Source organism: Syngnathus typhle, linkage group LG6 (genome assembly GCF_033458585.1).
Source record: "Syngnathus typhle isolate RoL2023-S1 ecotype Sweden linkage group LG6, RoL_Styp_1.0, whole genome shotgun sequence".
NCBI classification, from domain to species: domain Eukaryota; kingdom Metazoa; phylum Chordata; class Actinopteri; order Syngnathiformes; family Syngnathidae; genus Syngnathus; species Syngnathus typhle.
The window spans coordinates 1,831,318-1,850,925 of NC_083743.1; the positions used below are offsets into that span (position 1 = coordinate 1,831,318).

General features: G+C 53.8%; 3 protein-coding genes across 6 annotated transcripts; all 3 read right to left on the minus strand.

The window, feature by feature from the left end:
- Positions 1 to 1,449: 1,449 nt before the first annotated feature.
- LOC133155596 (serine/arginine repetitive matrix protein 2-like) lies at positions 1,450 to 5,877 on the minus strand. Of its 3 annotated transcripts, none has more exons than XM_061281039.1 (8): positions 5,794 to 5,873; positions 4,819 to 4,959; positions 4,358 to 4,565; positions 4,114 to 4,208; positions 3,861 to 4,023; positions 3,616 to 3,777; positions 3,510 to 3,539; positions 1,450 to 3,442 (listed from the first exon to the last, which is right to left on the minus strand). In XM_061281039.1, exons 2-8 carry the CDS (start codon positions 4,954 to 4,956, stop codon positions 2,838 to 2,840), a joined length of 1,401 nt encoding a protein of 466 aa, XP_061137023.1. In that variant the 5' UTR covers positions 4,957 to 4,959; positions 5,794 to 5,873; the 3' UTR covers positions 1,450 to 2,837. The 3 variants fall into 3 exon arrangements, with proteins under 3 accessions (XP_061137023.1, XP_061137022.1, XP_061137024.1); XM_061281038.1 differs by lacking the exon at positions 5,794 to 5,873 and adding an exon at positions 5,396 to 5,769; XM_061281040.1 differs by lacking the exon at positions 4,819 to 4,959 and having other exon boundaries at positions 5,794 to 5,877.
- A 3,138-nt stretch (positions 5,878 to 9,015) lies between these two features.
- Positions 9,016 to 11,878, minus strand: LOC133156090 (neuronal tyrosine-phosphorylated phosphoinositide-3-kinase adapter 2-like). The gene is made up of 5 exons (XM_061281854.1): positions 11,353 to 11,878; positions 10,846 to 11,129; positions 9,993 to 10,715; positions 9,819 to 9,889; positions 9,016 to 9,612 (listed from the first exon to the last, which is right to left on the minus strand). The coding sequence occupies exons 1-5, from the start codon at positions 11,550 to 11,552 to the stop codon at positions 9,436 to 9,438; spliced, it is 1,455 nt and encodes a 484-aa protein (XP_061137838.1). The 5' UTR covers positions 11,553 to 11,878; the 3' UTR covers positions 9,016 to 9,435.
- A 443-nt stretch (positions 11,879 to 12,321) lies between these two features.
- Positions 12,322 to 19,086, minus strand: arrb1 (arrestin, beta 1). Of its 2 annotated transcripts, XM_061281856.1 has the most exons (16): positions 18,945 to 19,086; positions 16,103 to 16,133; positions 15,971 to 16,031; positions 15,761 to 15,805; positions 15,489 to 15,685; positions 15,328 to 15,387; positions 15,131 to 15,198; positions 14,900 to 15,035; positions 14,727 to 14,811; positions 14,566 to 14,638; positions 14,245 to 14,382; positions 14,054 to 14,137; positions 13,930 to 13,953; positions 13,634 to 13,707; positions 13,522 to 13,570; positions 12,322 to 12,905 (listed from the first exon to the last, which is right to left on the minus strand). In XM_061281856.1, the coding sequence occupies exons 1-16, from the start codon at positions 18,962 to 18,964 to the stop codon at positions 12,806 to 12,808; spliced, it is 1,245 nt and encodes a 414-aa protein (XP_061137840.1). In that variant the 5' UTR covers positions 18,965 to 19,086; the 3' UTR covers positions 12,322 to 12,805. The 2 variants fall into 2 exon arrangements, with proteins under 2 accessions (XP_061137840.1, XP_061137839.1); XM_061281855.1 differs by having other exon boundaries at positions 15,489 to 15,805.
- Between the last annotated feature and the right edge of the window lie 522 nt (positions 19,087 to 19,608).

Below are 19,608 nucleotides of genomic sequence, written 5' to 3' on the forward strand. Positions count from 1 at the left end.
TAGTACGGACTTGGCGCACTCTCGCTCTATTCGTATCAGTCCCGAATTTAGAGCGTGGGCTTTGACGACAGCATTCTTATAATTCGCGCGCTGAGCTTTCAGATGCAGTTTTGCGCTAAAGCCACCCACAAACCTTCCCCTGGAATCCTTCCATTAAAATGAGTGGCCCGAAAAAAAGAAGTGAGTGCCGAATGTTAAAAAAGAGTGGACAATTTGGCTCGACGTACGCGACGTGACGTTCAGCCACATCAACATCAACCCGTCACAGATCAAGGTAAACGGACCAACACCTCGGATCTCGCCTAAGAATTGCCACAACAAATTTTACTCCAGACTATGACGCACTAGCAAAAAAGGGAGACCAACAACACTGTTCCCACTGAAAATGAACGGGAGGCTCTCAAGTTTATTGTAAAAAAATGCATTTTGAATATGATTTGTACACATAGCAGGGATTGAAACTAGCGACCATTCTCATTTTCAAACAATGCAGGATGCTCAAGGACATTGATGCACCCCCTATTTGCGACTAATCTTAACCTGTAAAGTTCTTAAGGCTTACTTTAAGGAGGTGTTTCCCGTTTCCTCACCTCTGTTACCAGGTGTTTGCGAGTTAAAACTCTGCTCTGATTTTCAGATACCCCTCACCGTGTTGCTGTTTTGATTACTTTATTTGGATGTATGCTTTCACCGATTCTTCAAGATGATATATTTGGTCAGAATGTTTGCCGTTTGATGTGATCTCACAAGATAAACATCTTTCATTAATCTGACCTGCAGGCACTGAAGTGATGGAGACTGTTATTCATAATAACAGTGTCGTATTTTATGAGAATCACTGATAGCAGTTTTTTAGTGAATTATTATTTTTTTAATGCTGTTAATAAATGCATTTGTTTTCAAAAAACTTGTTTGGAATATCCATGCTTTACTACCTACTAAAGGCCAAGATCTTTTATGCAATGACCTTTACAGGTCGCTTATATGACTTCACACAACGCCTACGTCCATCTGCTCCTGGTCCGGCCCTCCGGTCCAAATTTAGAACCTAGTTCGGCCCGCGAGTCAAAAAGTTTGCCCACCCCTGGTCTAGGCTGACATTTGTGCGTCTAGGACGGGGCTGAAACCAACCGTTTGAGGAGAACCGCCTGGTCTTGTTGATTTTTGAGCGAAGAACGCAAGCGAGCCGGACGGCACAGCAGAGGCTTGCTTACACTGAGTCTTGGTTCTGTTTGCAAATTTGCTGACAGCCGGATCAGGAAGTGAACGTCAATGACGCGCCGCGCCCCCCAAATCCTCGAGCTGGCTTCCGGAGTCAACATTAAGAGACCAACGTACTACGCTCTCTTATGAGTTGCCTTTTCCACCTTGCAATACCTCCCGGCTCATCACGTTCTCACTCGCGTGCAAGCAAGGCCGGACTTGAGCCCAGAAAAGCTTTGCGTCGACTCGACGAAGAGTTTCCACTTTATTGTCACCGCGTGCGCCTCGCAAAAAAACAAACCACAAACCCGTCACGACGGCCGCACATTCAAGCACATTAGTTCACTCGTCAATTTCTGCGATCAATGTTCGTTTCCAGAGTTGGAAGACCGTCACCGGCACGGGGCGGGAAGGCGAGCGGGCGGGGCGTCCACCCACTTTCAGGATAAAAATGACACATACATGATACTCGAGTGCAAACGGAGGATGGCTGCGCGTGCAGTGGGGGCAAATTGCGTCTTTCTGCTCACGTGCATCAGCCCAAGTTTAGAGAGTTCCCGGTGAGCGTCGAGCTTTCGCTCATCTCATCGACGGAGCCCGATTTGGAAGGACCTCGTCTTGACGATCTTGCAACGTGGCCACTAAAGTTCCAGGACATTGTGCTGCCTTGAGATAAGAGTTGAATTCGTTCCCTGCGCAGTGCGCACACTTGTAGCACAAATTCCTTCTGTCTCAAATCACCCGTTCTGAAATGAATGTATGACATTTAGATGTCCCCCGCCACCGTATCATTTTGAGGATAATGGGAACCGCAGCGTTTGAGTGCCAGCGCTTCACTGAAATGCTGCTTTTGGCCACCTGGGGGCAGTAAAAGACCGACAGCCAGGATTGTTGCCCATTGAAGGCGTTCTGAATGGGCCCACCCGAGGGAAAGTTAAAAAATGACGGGAGCGACGGTTCGCCCGTCAGCCAGCTAACCGAGATAAGGGATAGGGTCCCTTGTTTGCGTTGGGCTTTGAGGAAAATGTATCTTTGGTGACCGCAGTCCAGGAACCCGTGGAGCGCAGCTCACTCGGCATCCCAGTCTTTTTCGGAGGATTTGTTTCCCCTGGACGAGAAGCTTCAGTTTCATCTTGTCTGGAAGGAAGGAAGGGAGGTAGGGAAGGAGGGAAGAAAGGAGGTAAGGAAGGAAGGAGGTAAGGAAGGAAGGAGGGAAGGAAGGAGGTAAGGAAGGAGGTAAGGAAGGAGGTAAGGAAGGAGGGAAGAAAGGAGGGAAGAAAGGAGGGAAGGAGGGAAGGAGGGAAGGAAGGAAGGAAGGAAGGAAGGAAGGAAGGAAGGAAGGAAGGAAGGAAGGAAGGAAGGAAGGAAGGAAGGAAGGAAGGAAGGAAGGAAGGAAGGAAGGAAGGAAGGAAGGAAGGAAGGAAGGAAGGAAGGAAGGAAGGAAGGAAGGAAGGAAGGAAGGAAGGAAGGAAGGAAGGAAGGAAGGAAGGAAGGAAGGAAGGAAGGCGTCCCCGCTGGAACGGACTGCGCTGAAATTTTTTTTTCAGCAAAGCTCTCTGCCTTTGATTTTGCGTCAGCCAATCAGACGGCCTCTGTTGGGTTTCCACCCGGCTCGGGCCACTCGCCGCCGTAGCTCACGTGGAGCGATCCAAAGCGCCGTCGTCCATCTTGTCCAGCCTGAGGGCGGGGCCTTGCGCCCTGCCGTCCCTCAGCACGGCCAGCGCGGCGCCCGAGAAGGTCTTGAGCACGCCCAGCGTCTCCCTCTGCAGCGCCAGCGACTCGCTGACAAACTTCTGTTGGCTCTCCACCAGCAGCTGCAGCGACTGCGCCAGCGTCTCCAGCGAGCGCGACACCGACGCCAGCAGCTGCCGACTGGCACGCTGCTGCTGCACGCTGTGGCAGGCCAGCTGCGCCAAGCCCGACGGCGGCAGCGGGCCCGACGGCGGCGACGGCAGCGCCTGCTCCTCCTCTGCTGGAGAGGGCTCGGGGCGGGCGTTGGAGAAGGTCGCCGGCAGGGACGCGTCGCCGGCAAGAGGGCCGAGCGAGGGCGAGCACGAGGAGGTGACGGCGGCGCTCGAGGGTGGCAACGGCGAAGCGGGAGGAGAGTCGCCGTCGCAGTCTTTGGAGGTGATGCTGACGGCGTTGCGGCCGTGTCGGGAGTACGTGTGGACCAGCCTGGGTGGACCCAAAGACGAATGGACGGAGAAGGCGGCGTTGTCTTCGCAGTCCATGGAAGGTTCTGCAAAAGAGCAAGCCAGCGAGTCGGCCAAAGAACAAGCAAACGATTGGCCGGCAAAGGCTCTTACCGTCGTCGTCCGACGAGCGGTAGGGGTCCCCTGCGGAAAGGGAAAGGCACGCAAGGTGAGACGTCGGGGGGGAAGACTTTCCCGCTTCCGAGGCAGCGGCGCTCACCGCTCAGATCCTTGTCGGGGGACGACAGAGGCGAGAAGTCCAAGGAAAGTCCTCCGGGAAGTGAGAGCGATCCGCTGTTGCCGTCCGCGTAGGAGTAGCGCTCGGCGTCCGGGGCCTTGGACTCGGAGCCTTCGTCTCGGTCTTCGGCGTCACTGACGACGTCTGCGTGAGCAGAAGGCGCTCGGCGACGGCTCGGCGACGGCTCGGCGACGGCTCGGCTCAGCGACGGCTCGGCGACAGCTCACCTGCGGTAGGACTCATCAACAGGATCCTGTGGACCATCTTCTCCACCGAGTCCAGAGACTTCCTCTTCCTCCTCCCCGCCGAGCCGTCGGGAGCTCGCAGGAGAGCCATGCGCCGCTTGCCGTCACATTTCAGGTCGGCCCACTTCTTCATGATTTGACGCACCTGAGCGCGTCGGTCGGGACCAGGAGTGAGCGGGCGGGAGGTCCTTGAAATGATCTCATGGGTGTACGACGACATCGTCACTCCACTCACCTCTCTGTGGTTCTGTCCCAGACCGTTGATCTGCTCCGTGATCTCGGCCCACTTTTGTTTCTTGGCCTCCGCCGGCACGCCGTGATTGAACTTCCCTGAAGGACAAAGCGCGCCCACGCTTAGCTATTTTGGGAACGATGTCATTAGAGAGCGCCCTCACTCCGGTCCTGCCGTTTGCTTGGCAAAAGGAGACTCCCACTCGGGGGTTGCCCTATTCTTTCGAGCAAAGGGGCGCTGGACTCACTGAGGAGGATGTATCTGTTCCTGCGGACTTCCTGCAGCAGCATCTTGATCTCGGAGAAGGAGAACCTGGGCCGGTTGCCGAGAACCTTGGCCCCGCCCGCCTTCAACTCCTCGTCCTCGTCCCGCCAGGAGCTCGCCATGGCCGGCGCGCTCGTCGCCAGCCCTCCTGGCGGCCCGTCGGGTTGGCGCTCCGCCAACCGCTCCGGGTCCTGAAGCGGCAGAAAAGCGCAGCTTGGCTCAACAGCGCCGCCTGGCCCGCACTCGCCGTGTGCATCAGAGGCTGCGTGCGGAGCTAAAAAGATGCTGGAGCACAATTGTGGTGGCAACGTGACACGAGGGGCTTCATGCCGCCGGCTGGGGTGAATGTTCACGAAAACAAAGCGCAACTGGGCAACTGGGCAACTGTGCAACTGTGTATGTGAAGTCCAAGCTGAAGGCGTGTGTGGCGTGGAGTAGACTCACGCAAGCAGCATAGTTTAGTTCCCGCGTAAGCGTTTGACTGGCGGCGCGCTCGAAGGATTGTTGAGCTCTGATCACGCGCATCCTCAATCGGGCCGCCAAGCGCCTTTGCTCGGCGGTTTGCTTTCTTTTTGGGCCCATCCTCTGATGACATATACACATCAACACACAAAGAATAACAAATACAAAACACTACAAGACCACGCCGTCATTTGTCAGCATCTCTTTTGTTTTTGGTTCACAGGAACTGTGGGGATTGCTTTATAAACTTTAGTACGGTTTACTTTCTTGGCGCCCAAAATCCCTGGCAGCGCATGTCGTTGCGCTGGTCACAGAGTCGTGCGCGTTTAGTTTGATCGAATTACCAAAAAGGTCATTGAAAAAGTGAGAGGCCATCAAAAGCAACCCAATTCATTCCAAGCAAATTGAACTTGCTTGACGCGTTCTTGTCTCACTTTTCTAACACAAGTCTGACTGATTGTATTCTTGTGAACCGGTTTATAAAACGAAACAAATAATCTACCTCCCCAAAGAATTATTTGATTATTTATAAATCAAATCAAATCAAATCAAAAACTACCTCCCAAAACTTGGCGATGTCCGGTCACGTGGTCCGCCTCGGCCAATCGTCAGCGTTCTTGCCGAGCTTTTGTAGGCTGTAATAGCCGCACGTTCGAACAGCGACAAGTTTTAAGGGGCCGACGTTGCCATGGAGACGCTCATATCTCATCAGCGACGCACCGACGGAACGTACATCTAAGCGTCACCATGGAGACGGCGATGTTGCGTGCCCTTGTCGAGTCGTTGCGAGCCCCAAGACGAGCTCCGCGCTAACTAGCCAGCTGCACGCTAACGTACGAGCCGCTTGAGTCAATCAATGAGTGTGTGCGTGCGTGCGTGCGAGCGAGTGTCAGCGTGTGGTATGTGTTAGTACGCAGCAGACATCTAACAAACGGACGAATGAAAATGAATGTTTACCGAAAAATGGCGACGTCGTCGGCCCTGTTCGAATATTCGCCGTGTGGGAAAGAAGCAGGCGGCAACTGCGCATGCGCAACAACAAGAGCACGCCAACGCGCTATTCTCGATGCCCGCGTGCGCAAAACAAACGCTCGTCTGCGCTCCACATCCGACCCAGCGACAATTGTCAATCATGTTTTGTGCGTTTATTGATGGAATTTCTCTCAAATTGCCTATATTCCAGTTTGAATTTTGTAATAAGCAATTTATTGTGAACAATAACATGCAAAATAATATCAATTTTAGATAGTAGTCCCGTAAAATGAACACTCACCCGCAACTCAAAACGCTCTTGATTTAAGTCTGAATATTATTTTTAATCTGACAGTTGCAAAGCACCAGAACTGAAAACCACAAAAAAGCTCAAGAGCACGCCAATATTTCATAGCACATAAAGTACAGTAAATAACAAAACAAAAAAGATGTACCGTTTTTTTTCGTGTATAATGCGCAAAATTTAACTAATTTATTGTCCTAAAATCTGGGGTGCGCATTATACATGGGTATTTTTTTAAGAAAATCATGGTACAACAAAACCAACAACAGGACTGACCGACAAAGTCGCGGAACAAAAAGACAGGGTGACATTACCAAAGACAGGAACAGAAACCAAACAGACATCATGACGGTAACACATGCAATGATCCGACGGTGAGCGAGGGGCAGACAGGACTTAAATACAAAACACGTTACATCGATTGAGGTGACACAGGAAGGGAGGGGCGACGCGAACAGAAACTATGGCAACATAGCAAAACTGGGGACGAGACAGGACAAATCTCCCTCGAAATAAAACTTGAAATCACCTTTCTTCTTGTTTGTTGTCAATCGCGCATCGCATTCAGCCATCCTGCCCAACACACTTAGTCAGTCAAATTCATAATTGACAACACATCGTTTGATGCGATGGTGCAATCCTTGATGGTGTGTTATTGTCAAATATTGTTTGTTTTTTAATCTCCATCGCGGACCGGACGTCATACGGAGGCAGTATCACTGCGCATGTGCACTATGGATCCGATGCGCAGAACGGATGCGCAAGACACGTCAGCTATATAAAGAGCGAGAGTTCAGTTTTCTTCCTATTAGTTTCAATCAGCAAGTAACAAAATGCGTATTACTGGTAATATTTGATTTCACAACACTTTGCCTTGTTCCTTTCGTCTCTGCTGTTCACTTCAAACACGCTCCATACGAACGCAATGCTCTCGTATCAGACGCTTGCTCGATCACCTGCTCGTTTGCTGTCACAATCAGAGGCGTAGCTAGGAATTTTCCCAGTAGGGGCGCGCGCCCACAGGAAAAAAAAAACCAACATCACCCACGCCGTTCGCTAAAACAACATCCGGGTCCGGGAGGCAAACGGTGAATGGATAACATCGCGCACATAGAATAGCGCAAGCACATTCGCGCAAGACCGAAAGAAAAAAACGGCATGAAAATGAAGAATCTAAAAAGCTCGATTCTTTTCAACCGGGGCGCAGGGAGTCCTAACCGGGGCGCCGCCCCGGCTTGGCTATGCCTCTGGTCACAATGTACTCTACACAAATCCGAAACATTTGTTGCGGCTCCGAATCACGACGAGGGGCAAGTTTTGGTTTCCAAGGGTGTATTTATTCCTCTTCAACTTCTCTCCCATACAGAGCCGCCTTTTTCTCATGTGCGCACGCTTTTTTCACATGTCCGCACTGATCGCGGTGGTGCCTTTATGGGCAGTTGGAGAAATCAACGCCAACAAAAAAAAATACATCCAGCCTAGTTAAGACCATACCAAAGACTATAAAAATGGGACCCATTGCCTCCCTGCGTGTGTGACGATCATTGGGACTTCAAAAAAAAAAACGAAAAAAAAAAAAATTGGATGCGTATTATACATTGGTACAGGCTTTTTTCCAGCATCAACATGCCATTTTTAGGGTGCGTATTATACATGGGGGCGCATTATACACGGAAAAAACGGTATATAGATCCACCATCACACTTTACTCAACACGCCAACCAATTAGGGAAGGTCAAGGGGAGAAAAAATAAATAAAAAAGGGTATGATGATGCATTGCCAACCCCAACCAGCAGAGGACAGCATTCGCTGAGTCACGAGAGGCTCCAGAGAAGTTGCTCGTCAATGGAGACACCCAAAAGCAACCAACGTTTTTCAGATCAAATAAAATCGGGGACGCCGCACACTTGGCAAAGCCAAGCGGAAGAGGAAAACACGCACGTGTCCGCCACGTTTGATGGAGCCGACGCTCGCAGCCAGCCGGTCGACCTGAAATGCATGTATCGCTCTCGCTCGCTCGCCCGCCCAACTCCACGTGTCTCGTAGCCTCAGCAGACAACATAGAATCCAGAGCAAAAAGACAATCACAGCGTCAGCGACCTTGCGGTCACACTTCACCACTTTACTCATCAACAAGAAATGTTGTGCATTCAAGTGATCCCAAAGGCCCGTGCGTGTGTGTGCAAAGCCCGGCGGCGCCCAGGCTTTCTTTGTCTTTTTGGCTTGTCGCTTATTTACCTCTCCAAAGTTGCACGCTGCATCACTACAACTAGACAAAAAGTGAATGACAAACATTGAACACTGGCAATTTCCCTTCCCGTTTGCCAAGGCCGACGGACCAACTGAAACATGGTCCATTTTCAAGACTCAAGTGACGCTGCCTTTGCTGGCCCACGTTTTCGGGACAAAACGAGTTCGGGAGAATAGCTCGAGTTCTGAGGGGCAGCCTGTCGTCCCTTTTTTGAGGCTCTTGCTTTGCAAATGTCTGCCTGCCTGCGTGGCTGCCTGCTTGCCTCTCTGCCTGCCTGTGTGGCTGCCTGCGTGGCTGCCTGCCTGCCTGCCTGCCTGCCTGCCTGCCTGCCTGCCTGCCTGCCTGCCTCTCTGCCTGCCTGCCTGCCTGCCTGCCTGCCTGCCTGCGTGGCTGCCTGCCTGCCTCTCTGCCTGCCTGTGTGGCTGTCTGCCTGCCTGCCTGCCTGCCTGCCTGCCTGCCTGCCTGCCTGCCTCTCTGCCTGCCTGCCTGCCTGCCTGCCTGCCTCTCTGCCTGCCTGCCTGCCTGCCTGCCTGCGTGGCTGCCTGCCTGCCTCTCTGCCTGCCTGTGTGGCTGTCTGCCTGCCTGCCTGCCTGCCTGCCTGCCTGCCTGCCTGCCTGCCTGCCCGCCCGCCCGCCCGCCCGCCCGCGGTCCTTTACGTCGGCGCCCGTGCATTTCCAGCGTCTCCATTTGAAAGGGGAACCAAAGCCAAGCCGTCAACACATCTGTTTTTGTTAGCCGCAACCGTCTGTGCGTACAGAATCGAGGCAAGCCTCAGTCGAGGTTAAATGGCGGCCTTGACTTTTACCAGTTTTTAAAATCAAAGTCATCCTCCTGGTGTGAAACCTAGCCGGGGCATTTTGGAAAAAACAACCTGGTGGAACTAAGTGACGTTACAAAAGTCAAGAAAACGAAAAGAGGAAAAAGGTCAAAGTACGTATTGTTGCTGTCCACGTCTTTGGCTTGAGCTGCCTTTCAAGTGCTAAGGCGACCCTGCGGCCGCCGGCGCTCGCTCTGTCCAGGTCACATTTGGTGCGGACGGACGGACGGCAGACAACAAGGAGACACCCAGACTCAGATGGCAGTGTCCCACAAGATGGCCGCCGAGTAGGGCGGCGGTTGTTTCCTCCGCCGCTCGACGGGCGAGCCGTCCCCGAGGTCGGCCCGCCGGCGATTTCTGATCTCGCGGCACAAACCTCGTTTCTTCTCGATGGTGTCCATCATGGTGGCGTCCCCGCACGGCCACGCCATCTGCGGAGCGGAGCAAAGGCCGTCCGTCACCCGTCTTCTTTCGTTTCCCTCAATGGAAGCATTTGGGAACCGTGACGAGCGCGTAGTTCACCGCGGCGGCGCCAATGCGCTAGCTTCTTTTTCTTCTCGTTAAATATTTGACGCGCACGTCTGAGTGGAGGGTTTTTCTCAGACCGGTACGCGAATGCTGCGAGTGACTTTGTTACCTGGCTGAGGGCGGGATGGTCCCGCGGCGTCCCCGACGCGGAAGCCTTGACTGGACGCCGAGCCTTGACGTCTGTCCTCAAACAACAAACAGCAAGTTGGGACGGCCACTTCCAGAAGCGACGCAATTCCAGACGGGACACGATTGGATGGCGATACGTCGCCGACGTACGTACCTTCGGCGGCGCGGCCGCTCCTCCGCTCCGCCTTGGCGAGGTCATCCGGCGACGTGGCCGAGCCGGCCTCCGGCGGCCGGGCGGCCATCAAGGCGGCGTAGGGAGGCGGCCTCTTCGGGCCGACGGGCGTCCGAGAGCGGGCCAGGCTCACGGGGGAGGGGCACGCCGATTGGCTGCGCGGGTACGCCTTCCCGTCGTGGGCGGAGCCGGAGGACGCGCGGCGGCCGGAAGCCAGCGGCGGCGCCGACGAGCGCCCCGAAGATGTGACGCTGGGTGTGGGCGGCCACTCCTCTTCGTCTCTGCTCGGCCCCGCCTTTTTCCCCGGCGCGGTCAGCTGCGTGACGTCCACGGGGGTCAGCGGAGACTCGTCGGAATTGGGCGAGCGCTGAGGATGGAACGGCGGCAAGAGCAGGAGCGGCGGCCGGTGCGTCAGGAGATTGGGAAAGGGTTGCGGGATGCGGCACAACTCCGAGTACGTCATTTCCTCGTACACTGACTCGTTCTGCTCCTCTCCGCTTTGAGCCCAGACGTTTCCGCTCATCTCGATGTAAACCGACTCAGACTCGCCCGGGCCGGCCCCGATCCAGCTCTCCTTGCCGCCGTGGTTACACGCGTGGGCTGTTTCGTCGAAGGACGAGCTGAGTTGCGTGGATGGGTTGCGTTTGGGTTTGGGCGGAGGCGTCTTCTTCCAGTCCTCGCCGCCGTACGCGTGCGGGACGTGAACTGCGAGCCGTCAAAGAAGAAAGACAAACGACAAGCGTGTCAGGCTGAGAGTGCAGCCGCGAGCGAGCGAGCGAGCGAGCGAGCGAGATAGAGACAGCCAGAGAGCCAGAGAGAGCCAGAGAGCGAGCACCTTCGTCTTGGGTCGCCAGGGCCTCGGAGCTGCTGCTCAGTTTGGTGTTAGGGTCCCTCCTGGGTTTGGGCGGCGGCTGCTTGCGCTCGTCAGGGTCGCCGCCCACCGAGTCGAGGGAGTGAGAGCGGACGCCGAAGGCCGCCGGGCCGAGGCCGGGAGCGGCCGGGCCAAGGCCGGGAGCGGCCGGGCCGTCCCGCGCCGCCGCCGGCACGGTGGCCAGACCCATTCGCAAATGCTTCCCGCAGTAGGCGGCGTCGCTGGCGCCGGTGGCCTCGTCGTCCAGCCTACAAAGGGGTAGAAGCGTGCCGGGTGAAAGGCACGGCAGGCACGGGAAGCAAGCCAGCCGACCGACGGAGCAAAGCGCAATTGAAGCCAGCCAGCCAGCACAAATGGAAACCAACAAGAATGACAACATCCATCCATCCATCCATCCATCCATCCATCCATCCATCCATCCATCCATCCATCCATCCATCCATCTTCCTCGCCGCTTATCCTCTGGCTCACCTCTTTATTGCTTCCCCTTGCCGTTTCTTCAGTTTCTTCTCCTGCAAGTAGGTCCAATTGGCATCGTGTCGAATCCGGTCACTCTCTCGGGAAATGTCGGCCGCGTTCTGGATGACCAGCTCGTCGTAAGCCTGGAGGCATCTGTCCTCCACGTACTGGAAGAACCTGCGTGAGGTGGAAGCCTCCTCGCGAGACGTCATCCTTCCTGGAGGAGAGACCAAAGTTTCCGGTCCCTAGCTCAAGTGGTTCCGTAACGTGGAAGCGCGGAGGTGGTGCTAGGCATCGTCGGGGCATCGTCGGGGCACCGTGGCGGCATCATCGCAGCAGCATCATCACGTCTCTCCCCTCCCTTCCCCCACACCAGTCGCTCCCCAAAACGGCAGCAGTAACCTAGCAACAGCAGCATCTCTCGGGGGAGCGCCGTGACGTCACGGCAACGAGGGCGCGAGAGGAAATCAGAACGCGTGCACTTTGGCTTGCGTCACCGTCACGTCTATATTTCAGCCCGAGCCTCGTCACGGTCATGCGGGACAAATCCACTCGCCCCCACCCCACCCCACCCCCACCAGTTTCCTGTCTCCTGCCGCAAAGATGACACAAGAAAAGAAAAGAAAAAAGCGCACGCAGCAATCCCGAACGCTTCGGAGGCTTACCGCAAGACTCACACTCGCTCCATGGCTGCTGCTGCGCGCGTCCTTCACGTGCGTCTGCTGTGTGCATCCGTCCCCGCCCGGAACGTCCTCAGTCAGCTTGGCTGGGCGCTCGCCAGCGCAGCGAACTCACGTTCCAGCCGCCTGACTCGCCTCGCCTCGTCTCGTCTGTCGCCGGCGTTGTGAGCGAGGCAGTAACCATGGCAACCCGACAGCGTCGCCCCGCACTCGCCGCTCGACTCCTCCTCATTCCGGCGGTGGTTGAAATTCAAAAGACATTTCTTTTCACGCGTTGACTGAAGAAACAATTGCAAATGCCTAACATTAACGTGCTTTATTTGGATCCATCCGCATGTAGGTACAAAGAGCGGTCACTTGACAAAGTGTATCGAACTGGCAATCATTTGACGCTATTGATCAAGTTGTGTCCCCTGTTCGGGTGCGAGGCGCCAACTGGTTTTTACACCCCCCGACGGAGGAGGTCTTCGGAATGAAGCCGCGCACGTTCAACTATTCCGAAAGGCGACAGGAAAAGCAATCGAGCGCCGACCATGAAAACGTATCCATCTCCCGTGCCAAAGAGAACGCGCGTGCACGGGGATGTTCAAAGCAAAATCCGATCGGCCGTGGAATGACGCCGAACCTTTGCCCGGGTTGTCGTCCGTCCGACTAAGCTAACGAGGCAGACGAGCGTGTTGGAGGAGACAAACGAGCAGAGCGGTTCCGGGACCTGCTGGACCTGCAAGCGGGCGGACGGGCGGACGGACGGCGCCCCCACTCTCGCCCGCTCGTCCCGGCCGGCTCTATCTGTCGTTGACCTCCGCCGCCTCTTCGTCCTCGTCGTCTTTCGCGTCGATAAGCCGCTGACGGGCAAAGTCTTCAAAGATGATGTCGTCGTCAGCGCTACGGAGCACAAGAGACAAAGAAAAAGCCCCACGTGAGTGAGTGAGTGAGTGAGTGAGTGAGTGAGTGAGTGAGTGAGTGAGTGAGTGAGTGAGTGAGTGAGTGAGTGAGTGAGTGAGTGAGTGAGTGAGTGAGTGAGTGAGTCGGCACCTCCAGCGCCGGTGGGGGGCATTTGGGCGACACGCTGTCCACTAAAAATGACATCATCACAGTTGCTCACCTGGTTGCTAAATTTGGTCACGTGACTTTGGCTAGCTGAGGGCTGCGAGGACACTGACGTCCACCGCAGACCGTGAAAGCACCCCAAAAAAGATTGACTCTTTGCTTTTGCAGGTACTACAGTTAGCCCCAAGGACATGATTAGCCCACTGGTCACTAGCGATGGGATACTGTGACTACTTAAAAGAGGAGAAAGATGACTAAAGATTGGAGATTTGGTTTCAAGAGAAACTAGAGCCTGAGCTGCCAAAGAAGAAGGGATGGATGGAAATTGGTTCATTACACAATGTCAGTGCATGGTGTCATGTCAGATCTCAACAGCAGACACATGAAGCCATCATCCACTTGATAGACATCCGCTCCGCACATGGGACTCGCGCACGCACGCGATGCTTACTTGGCATCAAACTGGATCAGGTTGGTGTCGCTCTGGGCTTCGTCAGCAGCTGCGAGCCAAAACAAATGAGACACACATGTCCATTGCGAGGAAGCGCCAAGGCAAATCTTACTCTCTTCGCCGTCAAGCGACTCCTCCCAAGGCTTGGGGTGCATCAGCGTGAAGGGAAGTTCCAGCGACACGTCACTGGCAAACAGAACAGCTGATCACAAATTTGGAATTGGTGAAATTGGTGCGATTTGCACTCGGCCTGCAGCGTCAGCCGAGACGTCTGCCATCTGCTTGTTTCCAGAACCGTTTGCAACTTGACAACAATCCCCCCCCCCCCAAAAAAGGGGCTTCATCCCCTTGGAACAAAGAAAACTCAAGAGATATTTGGACCGCTGTGACGGCTAGGTGCAAGCTTACCTGGGGGCCAGGTCTCCCAGGAGCCTGCAGACCACAACAAAACATGCTCATGATCACGTGGCTTTGGTGCCGGTTGACTTTGGCCACTAGGGGGCCTAAGATGGACAAGGAAAAGAAAACTGACCCGCCTCGCGAAACCAACAGCTTGACTTTGACTTTGTACGACACCACGATGCCCAACATCTCCTTGTCGGCGCCCTCCCGCAATCTGAACACAAGGTTGCTTGACGTCAGATTTTTCTCAATATTGTCCTGTATGTTGTTTCTCTTGGGTTCATTGGAGCCAAACACTGCAAGGCACGCCGGGCGACTCACTGCGTGCTGGAAGCCAAGTTGGTGTCTTCGTGCTTCAACTTGCCGTCCAGCGCCAGGCCTCGCTTCTCTCGATTGTTGGACAGAAACGGCGTCAGGGTGAAAACCTTGCACAAGGTGGAACTGGAAGCCACCACGTCACTGGGAAGACAAATGACTGGCCCTGAGGATGGATATCCTGCCACATCTCGACCGACCGCATCTCCACCTTCCGTCGACATGAGGGAGCTAATGGCGCCCGCTGGCGTTCAGACGTGGAAGCTAACAAGCCCCTTTCTAAAAGGGGCCGGGCCCCGCCCGCGTTGGACTACGGCCGGGACTCACTCGGACTCTTGCCAGGCCACGGGACATTTGTACTGCGCCGTGTTGAAGAGGCAGATGTCGGCGTATTGTCGCACTGCGAAAGACGGGGCGAGGGTCAGCGAAGACGAGCAAAGGATCGGAAAGCAGCCGGCGAGCAAAGGATCCGACAGACGGCCCCGTACCTGACACCTTCATCTTCTTGACCGTCTTGTTGGTGTTGTTGGTGACGTGAACGTTGACGCTGATGGGCTCTCCGTGGTAGTAAATCTGAAAGCGAGAGGGCATGGCGGCGCAAGCGCTCTCTCTCTCTCTCTCTCTCTCTCTCTCTCTGCCTGTCTTCACTTTTTGGGCTCACCTGCTTGTCCAGGGACGCCTCCAGGTGCAGAGGTTTGTCCGACATCAGGAAGTGGCGGGTGATCTCGGCGCTGGGCTGAGGCCCGGCTTTCTCCGGCGCAAACTGAATCTTGCGGATCACCAGCCGAACGGAGTTCCTGCCGTTGCCGCCGCTACTAATGTTATTGATCGCGCTTTGCGCCACTAATGCACCGGCATTCATAATGCATGCGGCGGAACGGAAGCCTTTTACCTTTTGTGGATCTTTTCTTCAGCGTTGTCCGCACAAAACACTTTGACTTCAAAGTCCACGCCGCAGGCCTGAACAACATACACGCACACACACACACACACACACACACACACACACACACACACACACACACACACACACACACACACAGGCTCATTTCATTTTTCGCCCAGGTACCGGCGACCGAGCGCGGCTACCTTCCCGGTGTCCTCCGGGCCCGGCTGCAGCGTCACAGAACACGGCAGGTTGAGCGGGATCTGCGAGACAAAATGGGTCTGCTTCTTCAAACCCCAACAAAGGAGCGCAAGACTCAAGGAGGAGCGTTTGGACGCGAGCAAGGAGGCCGCTCGGGCCGTACCTGCAATGTGAACGGGTAGGCGTGCTCTCCCAGTTTCTTCATCAGGCGCTCCTGCAAACGAGTCAAGGGGGTCTTCTGGTCGCCGAGAGCGGGAAACACCTGTTCGTTGGCCACAAACAAATCTTTGCGAAAGGTCAAGCCCAGCACGTCCAAATCTTCGCGCCCGTATCGGAAAGCGCAGGTGAGCGTGACAAACACTGCAAGACAACAAAGACGTCTCGGCAAAAGGGACGGTGGGAACCTGCGGCCGGCCGGCCGGCTCTCCTCCAAACCTTTTCTCTCCTTCAAGTACTCGGGGTCGATCAGGATGACGCCATCTGATGAGAAAAGGCATGGGAGCGCTTGAGCACGGCGTCAAGTCAAGTTTGTTCATTTGTATAGCCCTAAATCACAGGCATGCAGTCTCAAAGGGCTTCACATAGACGACAATTGATCTTAAGCTCCCAAAGCGTCGCCCGCAAACGCCCCGGAGCTTCTCTTACCGACGGGCTCCACGCGCTCCACGTGGTCCACAAAGTCCCTCTTGCCCAGGTAGACGGTGAGCTGAAGAGACCCGTGCACGGCGTTCGGTCAAGCGGGCCCGTTCGGTCAAAAAGTAAAGGCGGAACACTCACCTTCCCGTTGGGACTGGCTTTTTTAAAAACTCTGAAAACGAGAGCATACGTCCGGGATTAGGCTGGGTTCTGAAAGAGAGCCTCGCCATCTGATCTTTCATCTAGAACAGGGGTGGGCAAACTACGGCCCGCGGGCCACATCCGGCCCACGGGACCGTTTAATCCGGCCCGCCAACCCTGAACAAATTGTATTATTAAACCTTTTTTTTTGGGCCATTTTGCCTGCAATGACTGCGTTTTCCCAGTAGATGGCGAAGCGCTCGCCTGCGCATTTACTACCGGAAGCCGTGTCAGAAAGCTCGGTGCACACTCACAAGTGCGTGTACGTACTCAGTAGTACGGACTTGGCGCACTCTCGCTCTATTCGTATCAGTCCCGAATTTAGAGCGTGGGCTTTGACGACAGCATTCTTATAATTCGCGCGCTGAGCTTTCAGATGCAGTTTTGCGCTAAAGCCACCCACAAACCTTCCCCTGGAATCCTTCCATTAAAATGAGTGGCCCGAAAAAAAGAAGTGAGTGCCGAATGTTAAAAAAGAGTGGACAATTTGGCTCGACGTACGCGACGTGACGTTCAGCCACATCAACATCAACCCGTCACAGATCAAGGTAAACGGACCAACACCTCGGATCTCGCCTAAGAATTGCCACAACAAATTTTACTCCAGACTATGACGCACTAGCAAAAAAGGGAGACCAACAACACTGTTCCCACTGAAAATGAACGGGAGGCTCTCAAGTTTATTGTAAAAAAATGCATTTTGAATATGATTTGTACACATAGCAGGGATTGAAACTAGCGACCATTCTCATTTTCAAACAATGCAGGATGCTCAAGGACATTGATGCACCCCCTATTTGCGACTAATCTTAACCTGTAAAGTTCTTAAGGCTTACTTTAAGGAGGTGTTTCCCGTTTCCTCACCTCTGTTACCAGGTGTTTGCGAGTTAAAACTCTGCTCTGATTTTCAGATACCCCTCACCGTGTTGCTGTTTTGATTACTTTATTTGGATGTATGCTTTCACCGATTCTTCAAGATGATATATTTGGTCAGAATGTTTGCCGTTTGATGTGATCTCATAAGATAAACATCTTTCATTAATCTGACCTGCAGGCACTGAAGTGATGGAGATTGTTATTCATAATAACAGTGTCGTATTTTATGAGAATCACTGATAGCAGTTTTTTAGTGATTTTTTTTTTTTTTTTAATGCTGTTAATAAATGCATTTGTTTTCAAAAAACTTGTTTGGAATATCCATGCTTTACTACCTACTAAAGGCCAAGATCTTTTATGCAATGACCTTTACAGGTCGCTTATATGACTTCACACAACGCCTACGTCCATCTGCTCCTTGTCCGGCCCTCCGGTCCAAATTTAGAACCTAGTTCGGCCCGCGAGTCAAAAAGTTTGCCCACCCCTGATCTAGAATCAGGGCTCGAAGCTTATTTTTTGCCCAAGTTGCCCTCGGGCAAGTTGGAGAAAATTTTACTTGCCCGAAACAAAATTTTACTTGCCCGAATTTTTTTGGAGTGGATTTTTACTTGCCCGACACATTTTTGCAATAAAAAAGACAACACTATAAGTTTTGCCTTCATATGCCTTCGTATCCGCCAACCGGAAACAAGCTCTGCTGGTGCGCAGGCGCAGAAGAGCCAGGGACGGGTGAGAGAGCATGCATTTAATTACGAAGCGCTTTGCCGTTATCAATGTATTGCAGACTTACACGAGAAACTAACCGCTCCCTAGAAAACAAAATGTCGGACCAGAAGCGGCAGAAGTTGCGAGAAATTATGCACAAAATCGTCTTTTTACAGCTTGAAAACATGGTATTATGGCAGGGCAAGTTCGGGCAAGTGAGGAAAAAATTCTACTTGCCCGTCTGCCATCGCTACTTGCCCCGGGCAATCGGGCAATCGTTAGTTTCGAGCCCTGTAGAATGCTTCAATCTTGTGCGTCACAGTGCTGACTTTGAACCACACTTTGTGCTTCCATTCAAAGAGCATGCTGCTCCTTCCGTTGTGCGTGCCTTGGCCACTGGGGGGCAGCAGTACAATGCAGAGCACCATTGCAACAGCATTCCGACATATTGAATATTGTTTTCCAAAGCAAATGAAGGCTTTTATTTTTTGGGGAGGGATTCCACACAAAGAGCCGATCAATCAATCAATCAATCAATCAATCCGTTTTCACGGATGAGCGCATCAATGAGAGCGCACTTTGTGTCGAGAGCTTGAAACGCGCGCGACAAAATGGAGCTCAATCCGTCCAAGATTTCATCAAGTGATGCCTCAATTCGTTTGGACACTCTGAGCAAACAACATGCACACGTCTTCGGAGACGACGCGGGCGGGCGCTTCCAAATATTTAGAGGAATAGTTTCAGGCTATTTTTCACGCCTCGAAGGAAAGTCACGTGCTCGGTTTTCTTGCTCTTTTTTTCTTTTGTTCCAATCTTTCCCCACTACCTGCTCAAGCCTACGTCAATGTGACTTCCTTCCGCTTCAGGTGACTTTAAAACTTCACTCGACTTTCTCGACGTGCGGTTTCTGCCGCGTTGTCGTGGTAACCAGCTTCTACGCTCTCACGTCTCTCGTTGCATGTGTGCACACTGCACGGACACCGACACCCACCCACACACCTTTGACACGATGACGTCACACACCATTTGACATCAAGTTGGAAATGTGTCGCCTCCTATCACTGCACGATTGAGTACGTAAGAAAAATCACGCGTGGAGGATTTCCAACCAATCAGGGATCGCATGACCGCGCGGGCACGCGCGCGCACATACACTCACACGCACGCACGCACGCACTGGCGCACGCACACACAAAGCTACCTGGTTCCTTTATCTGCCATCCTGATGCCAACGATGACGAGCAAGTGGACACACCGAAGATGATGAGAATGAGAGGAAGAGGAGGCGGAGGAGGAGGAGGAGGACGACGACGAGGAGGAGGAGGAGGAGGAGGGATCCCGTCACCGTGGAAACTGAAGGGAGGAAGTGTTCTCTGTAGTCACATGATCAGAGGAGAGCCCCCACCCAGCCACTCATCGCAGGGAGCTTCTAGAGGGCAAAAATGTGAACTCAAACAAGAACATCAAAAGGATAGAGAAATGCAAGAACATTTTTCTCCATTTCACCTTTTCAAAGCCAGAGCGTTAACAATGACGCCACCTGCTGGCCGCATGAAGTTTTTGACGATTTTGACGCCGGCCAAACTGCGTGTGACAACGTCAAGCTGCCACGCGACAACAGGTGGGCGTTTTAGAAGCGCGGCTGGCCGGAATGGCAGGCCGGCAAAGGTTTCGGTTGCCGCCCGCCACGCACAGCGGAGCGGCCAGCGCGTGCGTCACTCTCGGACTCACGCCAGCCATCCAGCCATCCAGCCATCCAGCCATCCAGCCATCCAGCCATCCAGCCATCCAGCCATCCAGCCATCCAGCCATCCAGCCATCCAGCCATCCAGCCATCCAGCCATCCAGCCATCCAGCCATCCAGC